Here is a 21,530-nt window from a genome sequence, read left to right on the forward strand (position 1 = left end):
GTATCCACTCACCTTGGTCTCTTCTTAAACCTAACTCATAAGGTCTCGTCTGGCTAATCATCAGTCCTCAGGTAAAGCTTCATGAGTTGTTGCTGCAGCTCTCTCCTTGCTGGCCCATCCTTCCTGTCCCAAAGGGCCTGTATCACATCCATAGCAGTGCTCCAGCAGTGTAAGCTGTCCAAATACATATTTCCGTGGTCCCAATGTCACCACTGTTCTGTAGCTGCATGCAGACCTTGAGTTTCTTGCGCATAAAGCTAAGAACTGTTTTAAAGTTTGTTATAACTAGCATATTTAAAATAACCCAGTAAAATTGTTGCCCAAAATAATAATCACATGCACAAAATAAGTCTTTAAATGACAAAAAACGAGGAAAGCAACAAACAATCCTGTAGACTTTATTGATATTGAAGTACGGTCCCATTAATATTGGCTAATTATCACTTTAAAAAAACGAACAACAACAACAAAACACTGAAATTCAATATACAAAAGCCCATGAATAACGATGTGATGGGTCAGTTACCTATAAATACAAAACCTGGTCACAAAAAAAGAAAAGCAGATAAGTTGGTACATTTAACTGTATATTTACATCCCAGCTCATTCAAGCTCATAAGAATGATTTTGCTTTCAGTACTGTAACTACTTTCTATGCAAGGACCCTACACAAAGGTTATTCTTTGGGTTTATATATTACTGCAGATGAGTACTTATGTGACCGACAAGACACAGGTTTCTTACTGTTCTTTATGGTAAGAACACTTTCTTCCTTTGGAGGAGGAACGTGTACTGGTTTCCAAGGAATGGGGTTGCAATATGTTGGAACTGGATATGAATTTCCATCAGGATGCCCTAAAACATTTAGAAAATATATTTAACTGAAAAGGAATACATACAGTACAGGCTTTCTACTGCATGTAGTTATAATAATCACCCAGACTAACAAAGAGAGAACAATGTCTTCAGACAAATATAGTAAGTGCACGTGACAATGCAAAGGATTCAAAGTGATAAAATCTACCTCTCTATTACCAATGACTAGCATATTCCTCATCTGTGTTAAAAAAAAGCAGGCTGAATTCTATGCAACATTCAAAATGCTCAGTCTTTTGTACACTTAAAAGATGTGTATGTATATGAATTGGCCACTTCACATTACTTCAAAGCATTTATAAATAATACTTCCTGTTGCCACGTGTGTAAAATACACATATTTTTTCCATCTTTGCTTAACTACTTCTCTTCATTTTACTGAGGAGAAAAATACATCAGTTTTCCACATTTTAATTAATTGTCTGCAATTATTAACCCAGGGGCCTAAGACCAGTATTAGAGAGCCTAAAATGCAGCAGAAGGAACATGCTGTTCTATCAGCCACACTTGTCTGTAATGAAATTCCAGTGCATACATCATGAGGTTGGGTAAAACAAAGTCTATAAGACATTCTATTTCATGCACACTACCGAGTATAGAAATACTTCATAAAAAAAAACAAACATTTAAGTGATTGCAGCTGTCAGGAAGTAATCAGCTACCAATGCAAAACATGAAAGCAAAGTGTATCACCATCTATAAACAGATGTAAGCAAAAGAGTAACTCGTTGCTCATCTGCTACGTAGATTTTCCTAAGCATTCAAACTCTAGGATTTAGGTTCTAGGATATTTTATGTCAAAAATACAAATTATAGTAATGATTTAATTCTGTAAAAAAAATAAAGATGGAAACATAGATCTTTTTCTTAAAGGACATCTAATTAAGCACTGAAATGTAAGATGAATATTTTTTACTGCTCTTCAGCTTTTGTACCACGTGGAATTGCAAAGAAAAATAACACATCAAAGTGAGACTCAAAACTCCACACTGTCCTTGGCATTCTGTTTAACACGTCCCCTTAAAGTGAAAAAAGAATATGACAACAGATGTGAGAAGGTGTGATGCAATTGCAATGCTAAATGGAAACTCTAGCTTAATAGGCTGAATAGAGGATAATTCCCATGTAACCCTTTTCAAACAGAACTTCTGCCAGACTTCTATTAATCTCTGCATCTCAAAAGCTGCCTCTTTTCTAACATGGATTCTGATGCAATAAGAGGGCACACATTTTCCATAACACAACCACTAACTTTATGAGAATGTCAACACAGCTGATATGCTTCACAGGAACCAGTAATTGGCCTGATAAGGACCATAATGAGATCAGAATCAATTATAATTTGGTATGTCACATTATTCTCAAGTAACATTCTTTTCCTCCTAAATAACATAAATCATAGAATCAAACAATCTATGAAAAATGCACAAATGTCTGACAGTAAATCCTTTTCCAACTTATACCATATGGGATATTCATTCTCATGCGCCCAAACAAAATACTGGATGAAAATCTCAAACATGCTTCATTTTACATTCAAAGATTAGAGGGAAGGAACCACATGCTAAGTCATTGTATATGCATAGTAAGAATACAAACCTGTAGACTGCCCATGTGGAAAGGCATAATCATTTAAGACAGGGCGTGGTTTATTTCTAGCACTACGTAGCCATTCGTTAAAGATCTTCTCTGCTCTCTCCTTCTTCTCCTCCAGCTCAGCTTGCCTTTCTTTTTCTTTTACCTGAAAATAAAATAATTCAAGATGCCTACAGACAAAGCCCTGTGCAGTTAGCCTAAAGAGACCACTGCATCTGAGACAGCCATTCACTCCGTTTATGGCCCATATTCATAGTCCTAAATCAGCCTAGACTGTATTGCCCACAAGGCTGCACAAGACAATCAGTCAGTACTGAGAGTAAAAACAGTATGTATAGGCATTGCAATTGGACTTAAATCAAGTTTAATTGATATTGTGAGCACAACTTACATGAACCTACATTAACAAAGAGAGGACTAAAGGGAAAGTATGCTGGCTTAAATCTGTCTTAAGACTCCAGTTTACTTTGGTTTCAAGTTCCTTGTGCTGCACAATTTAGAGGTTGATGCAAGACATAAAACACAACCGGTACAGAATATTTAAGTGTGTTTCAGTTACACAAAAAATTTGGAAAATCATCAAAATTAAGGTCTGTGAGGGCTCTAAATTGGTCTGGTACAACTTAGGGTATTTTTAAGATAATCCGAAGGAATTACTATATACACTTAAGAAACACTTATTAATCTTCTTTGCACACTAAGAACGACTGCTATAATTACAGCAGGAACACAGACACATTCTTCTAACCACAATTCCCCCAAACACTCAGCAGTAGTGTAATACAAATTACAATACAACTGAAAAATAACATTGTTAACACCAATTAAATTTAATTACAATCAATCAACTTCATGTATAATAGTTGTAGTTGACCACTTTCTAGTTTTCAGGCACAAGCATTACTATTTTATATATATATATGTATGCCCTAGGACCTCACAGTCTGTGTTTTAGGAAGCTTACAACAAATAAGAGGTGTTCTGGAGCATGCTATAAAAATAACTAGCCAGCTAATTACTCCATCTGAATTAACATTAACATTAGGACTCCTAGCATCAGACTGGTTCACACAAATAGAAAGAAAAATACTTTCAATTTGAAATACATGTAAATATAAGGACTGTGACAGTAGCGGTATAAAGAGAAAAATGTCTATAAGGATACCTATTTTCTGCCTGGGTTGCAAAATAAAGATACAGTTTGTGGTTTGTATTTCTGCTTCTCTTATCACATCACGACTGCAGTAGGTTTGCCTGGCTTTGCAATAAAACTAGTAACAAATATCTACTTAATACACACCTTCCTACTCTGGCCAAACATGCATCTACAGCATAACTTTTTAAACCATTCTTAACAAACATCACACTACCTGATAAAATCCAATTAATTTAATCAGGCAATGTACTTGATAGGTTAGGTAAACTCATCCAAATACGTAATCGATACCTTCTCTTTCTTCCTCTTTTCTGACTCTTCAGCTCTCTTCTTCTTTAACCATTCATTGTACTTCACTTTGGCCTTTTCTTGTAACTGCATTTTTTCTAGTTCCCTTGTGGCCTTTTCTGCCATTTCTCTGCTTAATTTTCGTTCTCTTTCCCTCCTTTCCTAGACAAAATAGATCAAAGAAACAGAATTAAAAGAATGCAATATATTTCAATGGGTAATTATTTTGAGGAATACTTCTATTACATAATTAGAAAGAAAATCATCATAACCCTGAAAAAAACCACACTGCAATCCCTGAAAACAAAACCTACTCATCATTCACAGTAGACAGTTTTGAAAACATACACTTGTCATAAATCTTGATAAAGATTTACTTTCAGGACTTTCTACGCTATTATGCTTACTCTGATGATTATTTAGAAACCTCTCCACAGACTTCAAACACTTCTCAATTCTTTCTGGGAAAGAGATCTACACTGCAATTCTTGACAAGCATGTTTTTAAACTAAGAAATCTACTTTTCAGTGAAACTAGAGCAAGCCACAGTTCTAAAGGGAAGTCAATCTGTTCCCTTCCCAGTTATTGACATGTACATCAGCTCTCTGAGATACAATACACAGAGGTCTAATCACTTCTTTGTCTTTCCCAAGTGAATACAGTGTTTTGAGAGCCATTGTCTAAGCTAACAAACACATACCCAAGGGCTTTTCTTGATCTGGAGAAGGAAGCATACTCATTTGAAGATGAACAGTACCCCTCACCTCTCTTTTTAGAGGTGATTAGTTACTAATTAGAAGAATCTAATTCTAGGCACTACAACAAATTTTTACTATACCACTTGAACAGAGGAGATCTGCAGCTTAGCAGGAAAATACACCACCCCAGAATTACTGCAGCTGCCAATATGGATATCTAACACCTAGAACTACAACCATAAAGAAAAATAAACTGGCTACTTTGTTCAGCGAGAAGAGGAAAAACATATTTACAATATGAACAGGAATGTTCTTACCTTCCAGAAAGCTAGGTCTACCCTGGTTGAGGCCAGAAGTTGCACCGGGGAAGATTTAGATTAGACCTGAGGAAACATTTTTTCTCTGAAAGAGTGGTCAGGCACTGGAATGGCCTGCCTAGGGAGGTGGTTGAGGCACCATCCCTAGCGCTGTTCAAGAAGCGTTTAGATGAGGTGCTAAGGGATTTGATTTAGTAGTTGGGTAGGGATAGTGATAGGAGGATGGTTGGACTAGATGATCTTGTAGGTCCTTTCCAACCTTATGAACCTATGAACCTACCTCCTCCCTCCCCTTTACTTTGAGATTTATTACACTTCTGGAACATCCAATTATGCACAAAGAACTGGAAAACATAATAGTGGAGCTGAGAAAGAGCACCATTATCTTGATTTGATCTAAAAAGAATATTTGCTCGTCCTTTGTGATAATACCCATCAGCAATCCAATAAAGCATCATCATACAGGACAAAAACATGAGCTTACACTAGCTCTGCAAAATACTTAACTCACTTCTGCCACTTATTGCACGAGGTGCAAAAATAAGGCCGAATAACCTGGAAGTAATGGATTTTCTGTTTAAAACGTTTGCTGTTTTTATTGTAAGCTTGTACTGGATAACAATTTCAAGTTTGAATTCTTACCCATAGTTCATGAAACTGTTTTGCTGAAGAAGTCATTTTAAGCATAAACTTAGCTCACTCTTGGCATTCCTTTCATTGCAATATGTCACAATGCTAAATTGCTCTCTTCTTATCTGAAGAAGATAGCTTACAAAATTATTTGCATTACTGTGTTCCTATCTGTTTGGCAATATTAGAAGTGATAATACAATTTTAACATCTGCAGCTATGTTATGATTTTTTTAAAACGCTTCATTAATTTCATTTGCCATAATCTGCAAGGTATGAGTTTGTGTCAGTGAATGTTGATGGGGACTTTTTTTCTGCGTGGAGAAATTCAACAACACACCTTTGCTCCAAATGCCCTTCCACATCACACAGCATTTTGTCAGACTGTCCCTCTGCTGCCATCTGTCACACAGCAGCAACGTGCAACAATATTGGTGGGAGGCTTCAACCTCTACTGATGTACCATCAGCATTCACCTCTGACATAGTGGGCCAACAGAACAAAATAGGAGGCATTACTTTTGGAGCAGCCCTCACAATTACCGCTTACAACAAGATAAAAAGAACCGCATTCTGTATGCAGATCTGAAGTATCATCTGCATGAAAAACAAGTAATCATCTGTCTTCTCCTCCAGCCTGACCCTGAATGTCTACAAGGATGGGCCATCTTTCACCACTCCGAGCAGCCTGTGCCTCCTTACCCTTATAGTAAAAAGCTTTTTTTTTTTTAATATCCATCCTCACCTCTTTTAGTTTGAAGCCATTTTAACTTGTCCTATCACAACAGACCCTGATAAAGAGTCCATCCCCTCTTTTCTCATAGCCCCACACTTCAGACACTGAAAAGCCTCTCTCATGACTGCCCAGAGCCTTCTCATCTCTGCACAGCCCCAGCTCTCAGCCCATCTTCAAAGGGGAGGTGTTTCACCCCTTGGATCATTTTTGTGGCCCTCCTCCGGATGCACTCTGACAGGTCCGTGCCTTTCCTGTACTGAGGACTGCACATCTGGATGCAGTACTCCAGGTGAAGTCTCACCAGGGCAGAGTGGATGGGCAGGATCACCTTCCTCACCTTGCTGGCAGCCCAGGCTACCACTGTCAATGTCCACTGATAAAGATGTTAAAGAACATCAGCCTCAGTGCTGTCCCCTACGGTACACCATTTGTCAGTGTTCTCCATCCAGATGTTGAACCACTGACTCTGGGTATGATCTTGCAACCAGCTTCTTGTTCACTGAACAGTTCACCCACCAAATCCATAATTTAGAGAGGAGGATTTTGTGGGGGACCACATTAGCTACTATCTACACTGGCCCAAGCTTAAATAAGGCCCTATGTAAAGAACAAAATGCCATGCATACTACCACGAAAGTCAAAGCTATTGCTTCAGTTTTACTTCCAATGAGATAGCACAAGGACTGGGAGAGCCCCTACAAAACTGCAGACTTGGCAGCTGCCCAGGAATTATTCTGCAAGTAAATCAGAAATGCTTCCTTTTTCTCTCCAGCACAAAACAACTCCTTCAGAAAGGTGGTTTACATCACACTCCCAGCTGCTTTAATAATCTGGTTCATGTCAAGCTCCTGTCACTCCAGCCGTCCCAGCTTCCTCCCATTCTCATTACTTTTTCCTATACAAGTCTATCAAAAAGGCTAGGAACGTGCATATGAAGGTACATGTTCTTCAGTCCTTCCTTCACACTCCTTCCACATATATCAGGGAGAGGGAAATTATATAATTTGTTTATGTGTGGCACGGTCAGATCAGGCTTTAAAAATTCTCTTTGATCTTGTGTTGCAAACAGACATACCTATTCATCAAACCACTAGTACATTTACATATACTTTAAAATATGATTACACGTGTTACATAAATTAAGGTATTGATTGTAAAACATCCCATTACTGATTGCAGGAAGAGCCTGTTCTCCTGCCACCCCACCCAAACACATTATTAAGCAGAAAGGATACAAATCTGGCCCGAAGGTTTGCTGCTATGGGCTGCGATCCTATCAGGCCTCAGAACCTAACGAAGACTGGGCTGGGTCCATACTTGGAAATCCCCCACCCAGAACAAACCCAGCCATGGCACAAAGCATGTGCCTTACTGAGTCAGTACCAAACCAATGCCTCATCAACAGAACTATTAACCTGTCAAGAAAAATCAGACCTATGGATACGTTGAGACTTGTCAAAGGAATTTTAAATTTGATGAGGCATCCCACCTCACTCGGCATTTCTGCCTTCTGTCAGAAGGAATTTCTAAGGCAGAAAATAGCCCAATTACCACTGAGACTGAGACAACACATCCATCCAGAAGAAAATTAATAAAACATACAATCCTGTATTTTCACATTAATAATTAAATGAGAGGCTGCAGAGCTGCTTTATGTTCTGTATTTTCTATACACCGTCTCAAGACAGAAGGGTTGATCTTTAAAGGTTCCTTCCAACTCAAACCATGTCACGATGCTATGAATAGAAAGTCTTCCAGAAATTCATGTTTTATTTTTTAAGGTGCTTCCGACAGCAATTGTTTTCCTGTTTTCCACCCTACAGAATAAACCACACTGTCAACATCAGAACGTATATGCCAATTTCCTCATATATCTTTCACAGCAATCTAAAATGCCAATTACATTTAACAATTTCAGAAATGTAGGTCATTCAGCCAATTGTTATTGTCTGCTCAGATTAGTCCTGTTACTCAGCTCAATCACCAACCTTGGCTCACATCAATACTTCTATAACCTCTCCAGAACTGGCAAGCAAAAAAACCACACAAGAGAAAGGAGGTCAGTACACCAACACTACAAACAGGCAGGCTTACAACGATGCACACAAAGTCAATGTTGCAGTCTAGAACTTGGAGAGTTATAAGACAGTTACAGAATCGTTTGCCTGAACTGTGTTTCTTTAAAGAATTATTATCATGTGGGTATTTGATATAAGTGACAAGCAGAATGTCGTAGTGTATTTGGACCATGAATACTCTCAGGGTGTTCAGAAGAATGCAGACTCCATGAAAGTTTCCAGAAAAAACAAGCACTCTTATTTTAATCATCTGCCACTCTGAATTTAACCTCTGCAGGACTACCCACAATTCATTTTCACACCGAACATGAGAAATTAGTTCATTCTACTACAGAAATCTAAAGGTAGGCTTTACACAAATAAAATCCTGGAACAAACTAAAATTATATCCATAGCCTTGGCCTTGTTCAACCTCAAAAGATCTGTTCCATGTGAAGAGACATCGAACGTTGTACTTTAAATAAAAGAGACTATTTTGTAATGTATTCCACATTCCAGGTTTAGATGCTGAAAAATACAACTACCTCATAAATATAATTAATAATTAAATATTCATTAAGTGGAAAAAAGACAGCAGGAACATGACTTTTTAGCTTGAAAGTCATGTCAAACAATCTGTATGCTGTATTAACAATAGTGACAGGTAATATGCATTCAGCAAAGTCTTTGGAAAAAGGACTGTGATTTAAGTTCCTCTTCTGGGAGGGATAAGGCAGCATACCAAGAAAGAGAAGTTGTCTCCAGGATACTGTCATTCATTATTTCATGTTTCTAGCTTTCATATTTCCTACTGCTTCCTCCTTATAAGGACTGTCAGCCAAAAGCAAAATAGATGATAAAAAGATGCAACTTTCAACGAAAAAACAACAATAGCAAATTCTCCTGTCCTATAATTTTGCACATTAGAATGGTGTTTTTCAGCAAGCCTTGCTGAAAGACAACGAAGAGGAATAAAACCAAAACAATGCTGGTAATACACCAGTGCTTTCTATACGGCTGAACGGTCTCAAAGTCTTCTGTTGTTCACAATGCCCGACCATCAAGTAGGCTGGGGGCTCTCGCTTGAGAACATGCATCCAGGACAGCTGACCCAAAATGACCAGAGATACAGCATGGAACAGGACATCGTGCTCAGCAACAAAAGCAGGGAGAAAGAAGGAGGAGAGGGAGGGAGACATTTGGAATTACAGCACTTACAAAGTAACCATTAGACATGATGAAGCCCCTCTTGCCTGGAAATGACTAAATGTCTCCCCATAAGTGGGAGAGTATTTTACTTTGCATGCACATTAACCTTTTGCTCTGCCTATTAAACTGTCTTTATCTCAACTCCTGAGCTTTTCTCATTCACGCTTCCAGCTCTCCTCCCCATCTTGCTGTTGCATGGGAAGTTAGAGAGGGAAGTGAGAGAACAGCTGCACGGTGCTGAGCTGCCCACCAGGGCAAGCCAACAATTCAGAATGGAAGTTTCTACACATACACCTAAGTATATACCATGAATTGAATTCTCTTGATCTTTCTAAGTTTATATTCTATCAGTATTCTAAAAATGAAGTAGTTCTGTAGTTAATAAAGGTGGATTTCACAGAATTGGAAAAGACATAGAGGGTGAAAAGAACTGCATCAGCATCAATTTAAGTTTAATCAAAACCTGTTGCCATCAGCCCTTACCTTTAATCCAAATATTTTATTCTGCATTAATTCATAAGACATTTCCATAAGAAATTTACAAGAATATACTACTCTAAAGAACTGTCTGTAGAACAATGTGATCATTATTTCACAGTCCATGTGCCCACAATGCATTGCTCAAAGCCTCTGGGACTGTGATTTGATAGTAATTAATCACTATATCACTACTTAAATGTAGTGCTAATTTGAGCATTTAATCCCACAGCTGTTGATAGGAAACAAAGGGACTTCACATCTGTGGATCAACAGTTATATAAAGAAGAAAAAGAAACTTGCTACTGTCAACAAGCTTCCTATTCTATGGCAAAACAATAGGGAACTGCTCATATATAGCTTGCATTCTTCAGGGTTCTTCAGATACAGACTTGTAAGCAAAGCACACTTGAAATCTTAAGCCCAGATTACGTTTAGGAACTACAACGGTAGGAGCTGGGACCCTGTTTGCATGAAGGTAAGAACAATTAGTGTGAGATTGTATAGAAGTCCATAATTGAAACCATCCTCAGTTCTTTCCAGAGGTATATGGAAGACGATGTAAAGAAGAAAAGGAGCTTGGAAAGACAATGTTTTTATAAACCAATCAGTTCTGTGTACTGCTCCTCACCCATGAAGGATAAGGTTCTGAGAATTAAGACTTCTTGGAAGAAGGCTACGTGTGTTTTAATTCATAAACTCCTAGGCAGATGAGGGAATAAAACAAGGCCAAAATACCCAAATGAACACAAGAAGTAATGAGGCAGCAGAACAAGTGTCTGCTCACACTGCGAAGGGAGTTGGAACTAGATTGTTTTGGACAAACTCTCAGAAGCTGTGGTCTCTGAAGAAGTCAGTACAGAAGAAAGTATGAATGAGAGATCAGCTCTGAACATCCACAACCTCACCTATGAAACTTTTGCTGCTCATTTTATATCCACCACCAAATTTTCTAATCGCATATTCATTCATCAGAATTCAGACATGAGAGAAAAATCCTTGGAAGGAAGCAGAGATGGAATTCCCAAATATTTTGAAGACATTAAACTCTACCTACAGTATTAAGATTTATCAGTTTTCTGTAGAGTTGCATTGCTTCAACCCAAAATAAACAACACTTACACGTGTCAATTTTTATCTCCTACAGCTTTACTCCACATAACATTAACAGATCTATCCGTTCAATGTTAACAAAATCTAGTACAAAAACAGGAATTAAAAAATCTGACAACAACAAAAGGCTCAGAATGAACAGCCATGAAGAAAATAAGCTTTCACAACCACTAATTCTAATCTGAATAAATGAGACAGCAGTTAGTTTTCAATGCCTATTCTAGATTTAGATCTATGATTGGGGGCCGGGGGGATCCAGGATGTCAATTCCTTTCTTTTTAAGCTTCACAGTTCAGCCACAGGTTGTCTACAAAGGGTTCACCACCGAACTGGAGTCTTAAGTACAGCAATTAGCAATCGAACAACCATTTTAGCATACCAGAAACAGTAAGACATGTTCTAATGGTTTTGCTTGAGGTCAAATCCATCTCAAAATAAGGCTTCTTTAACCTCATTTTTGCCCAGAAATCTAACAGTAATGCAGAAAAAGATTTTATCTTTGGTTTCAAATTTTCTTCTGGAATCTAAATCCATGTGTGTTAGAGTTAAAATCTTTTGCCCAGTATTCCCGTGACTTGTAACACAGCTCTATTACATCTAAAACAGAACATACCAGGCAGACAATTTACTGTCTGCCCACAGATGACTCAACCTTTGGAGACAGAGAAAGTAAAATCATTTTTTGTCCAGCAGAGATCTTAATGATTTGTAAATTTTGAAGGCATGAATAGAACCACAACAGCACCTGACAGCTGACTGTATTAAGTTTTTCCTTCCCTGTGAGCTGTACATTTTTTCTATTTCCATACATCTTTCACAGCTTACAACACACTGATAGTTCAGATTTCCAAGTATTACTAGTTCACTTTCAACCTCTGAAATCACAAAAGCCTATTTATATCAAAATTCATTAAACGGTGATGACATCTTGATTTTCACAAATAATTTATGCAGAATGGCTGGAAGCATGCAAAAAACTTCTCATTGTGTGGTTTTAAATAGATATTAAACGAACAAAAATCATCCTCAGGTACTTCTTCCTAACTTGACCCTAACAGATGGTATGAAAGAAGAGCACTACAACTGACATTGCCACGTAATCAAATGCTACTGGCTTGATACCTTAAAAAAAGAGCAGAATTCTTTCAGGCATACACAGCTATTCTCATTCTGGCGTGGGTATGTCTTACAGTCATGTTAAAAAGATTCTTCCAGCAGTGTCCTGGAGCTGCTTATAGACTTTGTGTTCAAGGTGAAGGAAAAAGTTTCACGTATGTTCAAACATCCCTCACTTCTTTCATCAGTGCAGTACTCAGCCAAGGGGAAGGATTCACATTTGTGGAAATCACAAAGGTTACATCCCTGAAAGGACTGTCTCCGGAAAAGCATTTTTTGTACTGTCTACAAGAGGTGAGAAGCAACAACTTGACATGAACAGAGCAAGTGCTTAATATTTATTTTAATGAGGAAAACTGAGTTTTGCCCTCAAGGAGCATCTTCTCATGCTGATAGAAGAAAATAACAAGACCTTTTGCACATGTACACACATTCTCTGAGAAAAAACATAGCAATTATGCATGAATCCAACCTTAAACTTCATGTGAAATCTTTCACAAACGCAGATTCAGCCACTGAATTGGCATCCTTAGCATTCAGTATGTGTTACCCACAGATAACCTCATGCAGTGCGGAGGACTATGCAGCACCAATGTTAAAATCCTAAAGAAAGCTAAGCTTCCAAGATCAGTTTTTTCTTGATCAGAGTGTGGTTTACAGAAAAGACAAGCCAATGAATCATCTGATTCAAATGAAAAACAGATTGCTCTCGTTAAGTGCATGGGACATGGCCTAAGAATGACCATAAGCTTCCAAAACATAACATGTAGAAGTCCAGACACAAATACTTTTTTCCCCCCCACTGTTCTCTGAGCTGATGCTACCCTCAAAAATACCTCCTAGTCCCAGTGACAACAGAAAGGAAGAAGTTATCAGCAAATCTACAAAGATAAAGACACGAGGAGAACACAAATAGGTAGAGATGTACAGAAGGTGACTGAGATAGACAGACACCCAAAGAGAACATACACTGTTTTGAACTGTGAACAGTTTTAAAATGTAACACACTGTTCAAGCCAAGGAACAGTTGCAGGAAGCTGTTAATTGCTGTTTTAAAAGGGGAAAATGTCATTGTTTGTGATGAATAATCAGTCTTCTGCTTTTTGCTGTGTACTTCAATAAGGTCCCTTTCTACATCATAATAAGTGATTAAAGCAGGATTGCTGAGGTTTGAGGTTATGCTAATCATCCAGTCAGCATTGAAGCCAAGAGAAATTAAGAAGCTAGGTTCAAACAAGTTTTTCTAGGGATCCTAGACTAAATTGGAAGATGAATGGTGAAGATAAAGATATTAGGCTTCGATATCTAGCCAAAGCAGTGCTACTGTGAAATTTTTCATCCGATTTTACTGAGAACCAGCAGTATGGAACAGTAAGAAATTGGAACTGCTACAGACCACAAGACAGTGGACAAATATGCCCATGAACTGCCAGGGACTAAACAAAACACCATCTCCCAAACTTCTCTAATTTTGCCTCTCAGCAAACACACTGTTTGTATGACAGAGAGCTATACAGTGCCCTGCTGAGATCAAGATTCTGTCTGCTTCTGACATGGGACTTTGGTATTCTCTCCAGAGAACTGAAAAAGATTTCCTGATCCCATTCTGAAATGACTTTTTAGATGAAGAAATTCCCAGTTGCAAGCTGTGGGCTACCGAGAATTTCCTGAATCTGGCCTCACACCTCAATTATCTCTCTAAACTCGACCGTACTATTTTCCTGTCCACAGTGGTACTTAACTAAATCCTTTTTTTGGCTCCACTTGGTGTACAAGACGTTGCAGTTAAGTTGCAGACTATAATCGATATGTTCAGGCATTGAACCTAGGAAGTCAAAAAGACTAGGGCACACCAAAGATCAGAACCCCAGCTGTAATTAGCAGGAGGCTACTGCACAAGATGTAGGACAATTATCAGTTATCTGACTATTCAGAAAGCAAATCTCTTTATACCTCTTATATCTCTTTTTTTCATGGGAAAAAAAAAAAACCCACACAAATCAGTCTTGGAAAACTGGTAAACTGTCTTTGCATGTTTTTGTAATTTTCAGTTCAATCGTTCTTTCAGCAAACTAAAAACATGGTTGTCCAAACAGCCTCAAGTTTACACAAGTTTACTTAAGCACAGCATGCACCAGAATACTTGTAGCTGAAGTATTATTTACCTCTTCTCTTTTTTTTTGCATCCATTCCCTGTGCTTCTCTTCAGCTATCCTTTTCCTTCTCTCTAATTCTTCCTTTTGCTTCATTTTCTCAAGCTGCATATTAATTTCCTAATTAAAAGAAAAAAACAAAACACATATCTTTAATACATCATGACCACATACAGCAGTATGCTCAATACTGGAAAGAGTTCTGCAGTTAAAAAAAAATATAAAGCATTACTTTTGGAACACTCTTCTTCACAAAGATTTTAGAAAAAATGAATACAGTTAACACAGAAACAGTATGAAATGCAATCAACACGAATAAATAACTTTTACAGTATGAACTGGAAACAGATATTTTTGTTGGGCTCTGGAAATATTTCAACACAACAAATCCCTCCTTGGCTTATTTAAATGTCCTCAGTCAAGGGGATCTCAATTGGTATTACTACTTTTCTGCAGTACTTAAAATTTAGATGGTTTACTGCCGTGCATCTAGGAAGGCATCAAAGTTAAGTGAAATATTACTCACCTGTGACATTTAACATAGAAACTACAGGAATGCTAGGGCTGAAGTCCAAGTTTATTGAAGCCAGAATTTTTAAGGATTTAATCAAATTTCAAAATAAGATATTTATTTTAAATGTGAATTTAATTTCTGAAGAAATTCTGAAGTATGTCATCTTTGCATGACACACAGTAAATACACAACTGCTTATGACTCTGAGGAAACTAATCAATAAAGAAAAATCATGATTAAGATAACTTCAGACATCTAGTATCTCTAAGAGTAACGTTTGAGCAGAGTATTATTTGTCAATAAGAATTCATACCCTCTAACTCCAGATGGAATTACTTCCATTAAACTTAGGGCACAACCCCTAAAGTGCAGTTGGTTTCACAGATAACCTCTTCTCCTATAACACTGGATTTGAATTCAGTAAGACAGCAAGAAAAACTAGGAGACTGCAGGCAACTCATGGAGAGCACTTAAAATCCAGACGATATTTGAAAATATAGCTGTTGCTGAGGCAAAGTTTAAACAACTAACACCTCTTCTGGGTTCAGAGACACTCCTATTGCAGAGATCTGGTTTTGATAGAATGGTACCACAAATATCTTTAAGACTGTACTCACTATCCACTCCAAACATTTATCCACATTTCCTACATTCAGGGTAGACTCAGCATTGTCATCAGCAAAAGCTATAGGACTTCAAACTTGTTCCTTAAGATGCTAGTTTGGAATACTTTTAATACGTAGTAACGTATTTTTGTATCACCATCATACACTACGTCCTGTTCTGTTATCTTACCAAAAAGTTGACTGCATTCATTCCCCCAAATGAAAACATTTACCACTGATTTCTACCTGTCTTATAACTACTTCTAATACATATTTAAGAGAGCACCCTTATGTGAGATGTAAGAATAAATGGCTTTAGTTCCTCATCAAGACCACATGAGAAGTCCATGCACAAACCATATTTGTGGTATGACAGCAGAAATTACTCTGGCTCTTTTTTCGTGCTTACAAATCAAATGAAGGGACAGTTACCAAACTAGAGCTTCAAGGGAAAGATGTGAAATGTGTGGAGAATATTAATAGATCAGAAAATATTGCTCAAGTTTGGCAAACTATTTTGGTGTTACGCTGATCTCTAAAACACTGTTCTAAAACATTCCAGTGTTAGAAGTTTCAGAAACAGAGTGAGGTAACTCACATTAAAATAATCTGTATGTTTCATCCACTTTACAGATGAAGTAAATCACAGAGAAGTTAGGCCATTGTTCAAGGTCAAATGGTAAATCAGTAACTACGGTGGGAAATTATCTACCTTTGATGTGATTATTCTAACCACTACCCAATTCTTCCAAATTGACTTTAAACAATAGTATCATTCAATCAATTGCAACTACAAATACATTAATCAAGAAAAGATAGAGCGCTCTCACTTACTTCTGCCCCAGTCTCAGTGTTCAAGAACTCATGGTTTGCAAGGGGGGCAAGAGATGGAAGGAGGGAAAGTAACCCTGGACTAGAGAAGCAGTCTGGGAAATGACACCATGCAGTCGTGCAATTACCCACTGAGCAGGTAACAACACTGTGTCTCATGTATAACCAAGCAGCCTGCAATGCTTACACCCAGCACACACCCTGGTTGTTTTACTACCTACACACAGGCATGAGTAACCGTGATGAAAATCAAGGTACCAATTACATCAATATATTACACACTTTTAAACACAAACCATTACATGTCGGTAGGAAAAGCAAAATATTATAGAGCACCTTTTCAATGATGCGTAACATTTAGCAAAAGAGAATGCACACAGCATAAAATCACAGTGGAACCACCAAACACTAACACTCCACAGGTCTAAAGAAACTGAAAATAATGGACAAAATGGCTAGTTTTTCCTAAAACCAATAGAAAATAAAATCCTGGTACTCGGTGCTTGCTATCTGATGTCAAGCTAAGATAAACTCACCTCTGCAGCCCTAGCCTGTAAGCGGGCACGCAGTTCCTTCTCTTTTCCAATGAACCATTCTTCCCACGGCGAAAGATTATCTTTCAAAGGAGACTGCTCGTTTCCTTCTGTTATTTCAGAGTCACCAACTACCCTGAGTAAAAAATGAGAAATGCAAAATAACACTATCTGTCAGAAGTTTGCTTGAAAATCTATCCAGTGCTGTTGTCTCAAAATAATCACACTGCTCTTTATTGTGTCAAAAATTGCATTATTTTTCTACTTGTGTAGTAACCTCCAGGATGGATAAACAGCATTCATTTTGTGCTCCTCATCACCCCCTTACATTCTACTTACCAAAATCCAGCTTGTGATTTTTCTTTCTGTTCCAGACTGTGGAACAGGTCTGAACATTATCTTTTATGAACTAACCAAAATCTAACACCAGAAACATGGAAGTGTCACCTCTCTTCTAATGCATGGAGATCATGGAAATCACAGGTTTTACATTAACATACTGTCACTGAGATGCTCAGAGTAGCAAGCAGCGTTTCACAACAGCAAAGTACAATCAAGATTACTTTCAGTCTTTCAAGTCCTATAGAACTGGAAGATATCAAATAGCTTCAGCACTCAGAATCCATTCATTCCAAGCTAAAACGTTCCTCCTTAAAACACATTCACAGGAAACACACCTTAAAAAACACAGCTTGTGCACAACACTTAGTGATGTCATACAAGGTGAGACTTTTAGCAGAACACCTTGCATAACTCACTTATAACTTCAGTCACGAGTAATGCAGTGATCCTACCTCCAGGCCAGAAATATATTTTATAATATTCTGTACTCCTAAGTAAGAGAGTACAATAGGCTTTAATTCAGTTGAAAACGTGCCAGAAGATTTCTTTATGCTTTCCCCTACTTTATACAGAAGTTTTTCTTAACAACAAAACAATGAAATTAGACTTCATGCTCATATTTTATATGGACACGCGCACTCTGGGAACACCTGCCTACACACTTTGCTGCAGTGAGTAACCCTGTTTGCTTAACTCAGGCTATGAAAGAGGCAACCAAAGAAGCATTACATTAACGTTCCCAAAACTAATCTTCTAAGCATATATATACATGCATTTATATTTTACATACGTATATGTGTAAAAGTCTGGCATATTCGCAAGGAATTAGAGATATTGGAAATGTGATGGAAGTGACAGAATGCACACAGACAATCTGTAGAGAAGAGCACGGCGGGCGAGGCACTCCTGGCACATAGCTGTCCGCCTGCTGCAATGCATTATGATCCACACAAAGGCTGAATTTTGTAGGACCCCACGCAAGAACCATATTTTAATGACTCTGGGGAAGACCATGAGTAACAGAGTTCATAAAGCACCACACTCCCAAGCACGCATTTGTATTAAAATAAGTCTCTTAAATTGGTTTGGCATTAGATTGAAGTCCGATGGGCTGAATCCAGCACACATTCATCGAAGTCACACCATCGGATGTTAATAGTGGTACTGGAATTGTGAAAACACCTAACACCATTGCACAACACCTCATTTTCAGCTTTCCTCTTCTACAAGTACTGATTTTCCCATGCTAAACTGTCTGCCTCTGGCTAATTTTTATGTAGTTTCAAGACAAGAATGCTCTTTGAGAAACAGTGGGGAGGGGGAGCATTTTGTGTAAGAAACGCTATTATTATACCTGCAATCTAAGCAGTTATACAGGGACGTGACTGTGCGAACACTTGGTCGAAACTCATTAGATTCACGGAACATGGGTCAGGTTGGAGGGGATCATCACAGTACAACTCCCCACCACAGGCAGGGCTGCTGGATGAAGTAGTGAGCCCAGGGCTTTGAACACCTCCAGGGTCGGAGTGCCCACAGCCCTGTGGGCAGCCTGTGCCAGCACGTCACCGCTCTGTCTCGGCCCACGCTCTCTCACCCCGCGATGGAGCCGAGCTGCGGGACCCCGCGCAGCGCCCACACCGACCTGCTCGCTCCGCACCGGGATGCCGCGCTCGGCAGCGAACCAGGCCTCTCCTCCTCCTCCTCGCCCCCGCGGGAGCCGCGCCGGGAAGCGGGGAAGGAGCAGCTGGAGGAGCTGAGCGGCTCCTCGCCCTCCGAGCTGCCAAAGGACGACGGGCGCGCGGCCCTCCTCATGGCGGCGGCGGACACCTGCGTCAGGGGACCAGCGGGAGCCGTTCCCGCGCAGCACCGCAGCCCCCGCCCCCTCGGCCCCCACGAGCGGAGCTCCCGGTGGGCAGCGCGCCGCCGCCTTGGAGACCGGCACGCAGCACCGCCCCGCGCATGCGCGCTCTGGACACAGCGCTCCAGATGGGGCCTCACAGCGCTGAGGGGGACGGTCGCCTGACTAGAAGCGGCACTCTAGAAGGATGGAGCGTACTGCCATGGCAAAAATTAAGCATGGTTACTACTGAAGCCTACAGCCAGGCTGACACGAGGAACAAAAGTTGACACAAACAACTGAACGTAGAGAATGGATGTATTAAGTATCTGTATTCATATACACACGTGTGCACACACCCACACACCCCGACAGTTGTTTCTGCTGTGTTATATCTGCTCAAGCATTCACCTCAGAAATCAAAGCTCAGTCTTTCAGAGCTATCTAAACATCAGAGACTGGATGCTTTCAGCTATACAGTGACAGGGAGTTTATGCCCATCCTCACACACCCATCACTTGTGTCTGTTTGATGACAGTTGATATGCCTGCACTTCCAGATGATTCCAACAACGTGCTCACGCAATTCCTAAATGCCACACCCAGTACCTGAAAAAAAAAATACCATTTCCCAAACAAAATGTTCCTAGGAACTAATTTTACATGTGACTGAAACACATAAACAAATTCACTTCTACATATTAATCAACTACTTCGAGCGATTAACAATCCTCATTTTACAACTCTATGAAATGTGCAAATTTGCCAACAGCTCCTATGAAATAGTTTTGTAAATTCAACTGTAATCTGATCAGCTCAGCCTCGGAGAACACAGGGACCTCTCAGCTGAATTTAATTAAACGCTAGTCGTCAGATTTAACGAAAATAATCAAATGAGATTGCTCTCAGAAGTAATGTCTAATTCCGCACTTGCATTCAGGAACATAGAGAGAACATAAAACAATCCCACTAAAAAATAAATAAGCAAACTAAATTGAGGCATAAACTAAGGCTTAGGCTACATACCTTAAGTTAGCTGATACCAAACAACCAGACGCTCAGGAAGAATTTATGTCTACTTACTCGAGAACTGAAAAAATACAGAATAATTTGAATAAATGTAGTTCAATTTAAGATCAGGTCTTTGCACTTTCTCGTGTGGGGAAAAATGGCACAGCACAAAACTGCTTAGCTCCATACTCACAATCAGAGCTGACTGAGCTGTCTGCCTGTGCACCAGCTATTTTTTTATGCCTGAGTCTGTAATTCTGCTTGATTAAAGCGGTCTTGTAATGCTTCAGCTTTCCTTCATTTTCTGGCCCATTCCGAACCTTGCAGTACACCATTCCACTGTTATTTATGCAAAATCTTTACCTCAGTCCTCATTTAAAACTTCAGTTATTAGCAGATTTATTCACTTTGGGACTGACGCTTGAGAAGACATTAGTAGGTTATGCATTCCTTTATTACTGGAATCCAGTGTGTTGTGGTGTTGCGGTGTTGATGCCGGTATTCCACATCAGAGCATCACGCAGCAGTGAAGGAGTTAATGCTGGGGGAGCAGCAGAGGGGCGGAGCTCCGCACAGGATGCCAGGCGGCGCTCTGCCTGGGCGCGTTGCTCTGGGCTGCCGTGGAGGTTCAGCACGTGTGCTTCCCCTGCAGGTCCTCCTTAACGTAAGCTCACAGCTTTTGGTTTGGAAATTTTCTCTCTCTCTCAATTGTTCAATTTTATTAGATTTAGTAAAGTTACCGTTCCTTCTCAGGTCGTGCCGTTGTTTTCTTGTAGACCCATCTCTTCCCGCTGTTTCCCCCTCCCCCCCTGGAGCGCGGCTCTGCTCGGGCGGCCGCTGACGCAGTTTCTTTTTCTCTCCTCTCTCCCTTCTCGGTTTCCCTTGGGTTACTGTCACGGATAACACCGTGACACAGTGATAAAACTCATCTCTTGTTACCCTCAAATCTAAACAATTTCCTTGTAGCAAATATAGCCAGGTTCACCATTAACTAGTATATTTAAGTAAAACCTAAATAATGATTTTTTTCCTGCTACTGCAGTGCCACAACTGCAACAATGTGGAATGTGCCCATTCATCCTCCAAGCACAACAAGCAATAAACAAAACACAGTAACTTATGATACATTATCCCATTCCACCTTTCCTTCGTTTCCTTATTTTCTGAATCATATTCAGCTGAAGTCAAGCTTGAGAGTAAATAGCTCAGATTCTGCAGCAGTGTATATGAAAGGCAGTATTAAAAATCACTAGCTAAAAATAATCTTATTATATCTGCAGTAAAAGATCAAAAATATCTATGTAATTAAGAGTTATTAAATTGAAAGTACATATGAACTGTATGTTGTGCTTTTCATTAAAAATATTACCCTGGTAATTAAAACCAAAGGCTTAACAACTATAATCAATGTTAGAAGTATCCCAGTAAAATTGA

General features: G+C 39.2%; 1 protein-coding gene across 1 annotated transcript; it reads right to left on the minus strand.

Moving 5' to 3' along the window:
• Positions 1-489: 489 nt before the first annotated feature.
• CCDC34 (coiled-coil domain containing 34) lies at positions 490-19,101 on the minus strand. The gene is given in 7 exon segments (XM_065755429.1): positions 490-687; positions 689-855; positions 2,476-2,617; positions 3,920-4,078; positions 14,434-14,541; positions 16,908-17,040; positions 18,892-19,101. Coding segments are annotated over 7 exon segments (921 nt in total). The 5' UTR covers positions 19,062-19,101; the 3' UTR covers positions 490-645.
• Positions 19,102-21,530: the final 2,429 nt, after the last annotated feature.

Source organism: Cyrtonyx montezumae, unplaced genomic scaffold, assembly GCF_038088225.1.
Source record: "Cyrtonyx montezumae isolate F1298 unplaced genomic scaffold, pur_monq_1.0 scaffold_10, whole genome shotgun sequence".
NCBI lineage: Eukaryota > Metazoa > Chordata > Aves > Galliformes > Odontophoridae > Cyrtonyx > Cyrtonyx montezumae.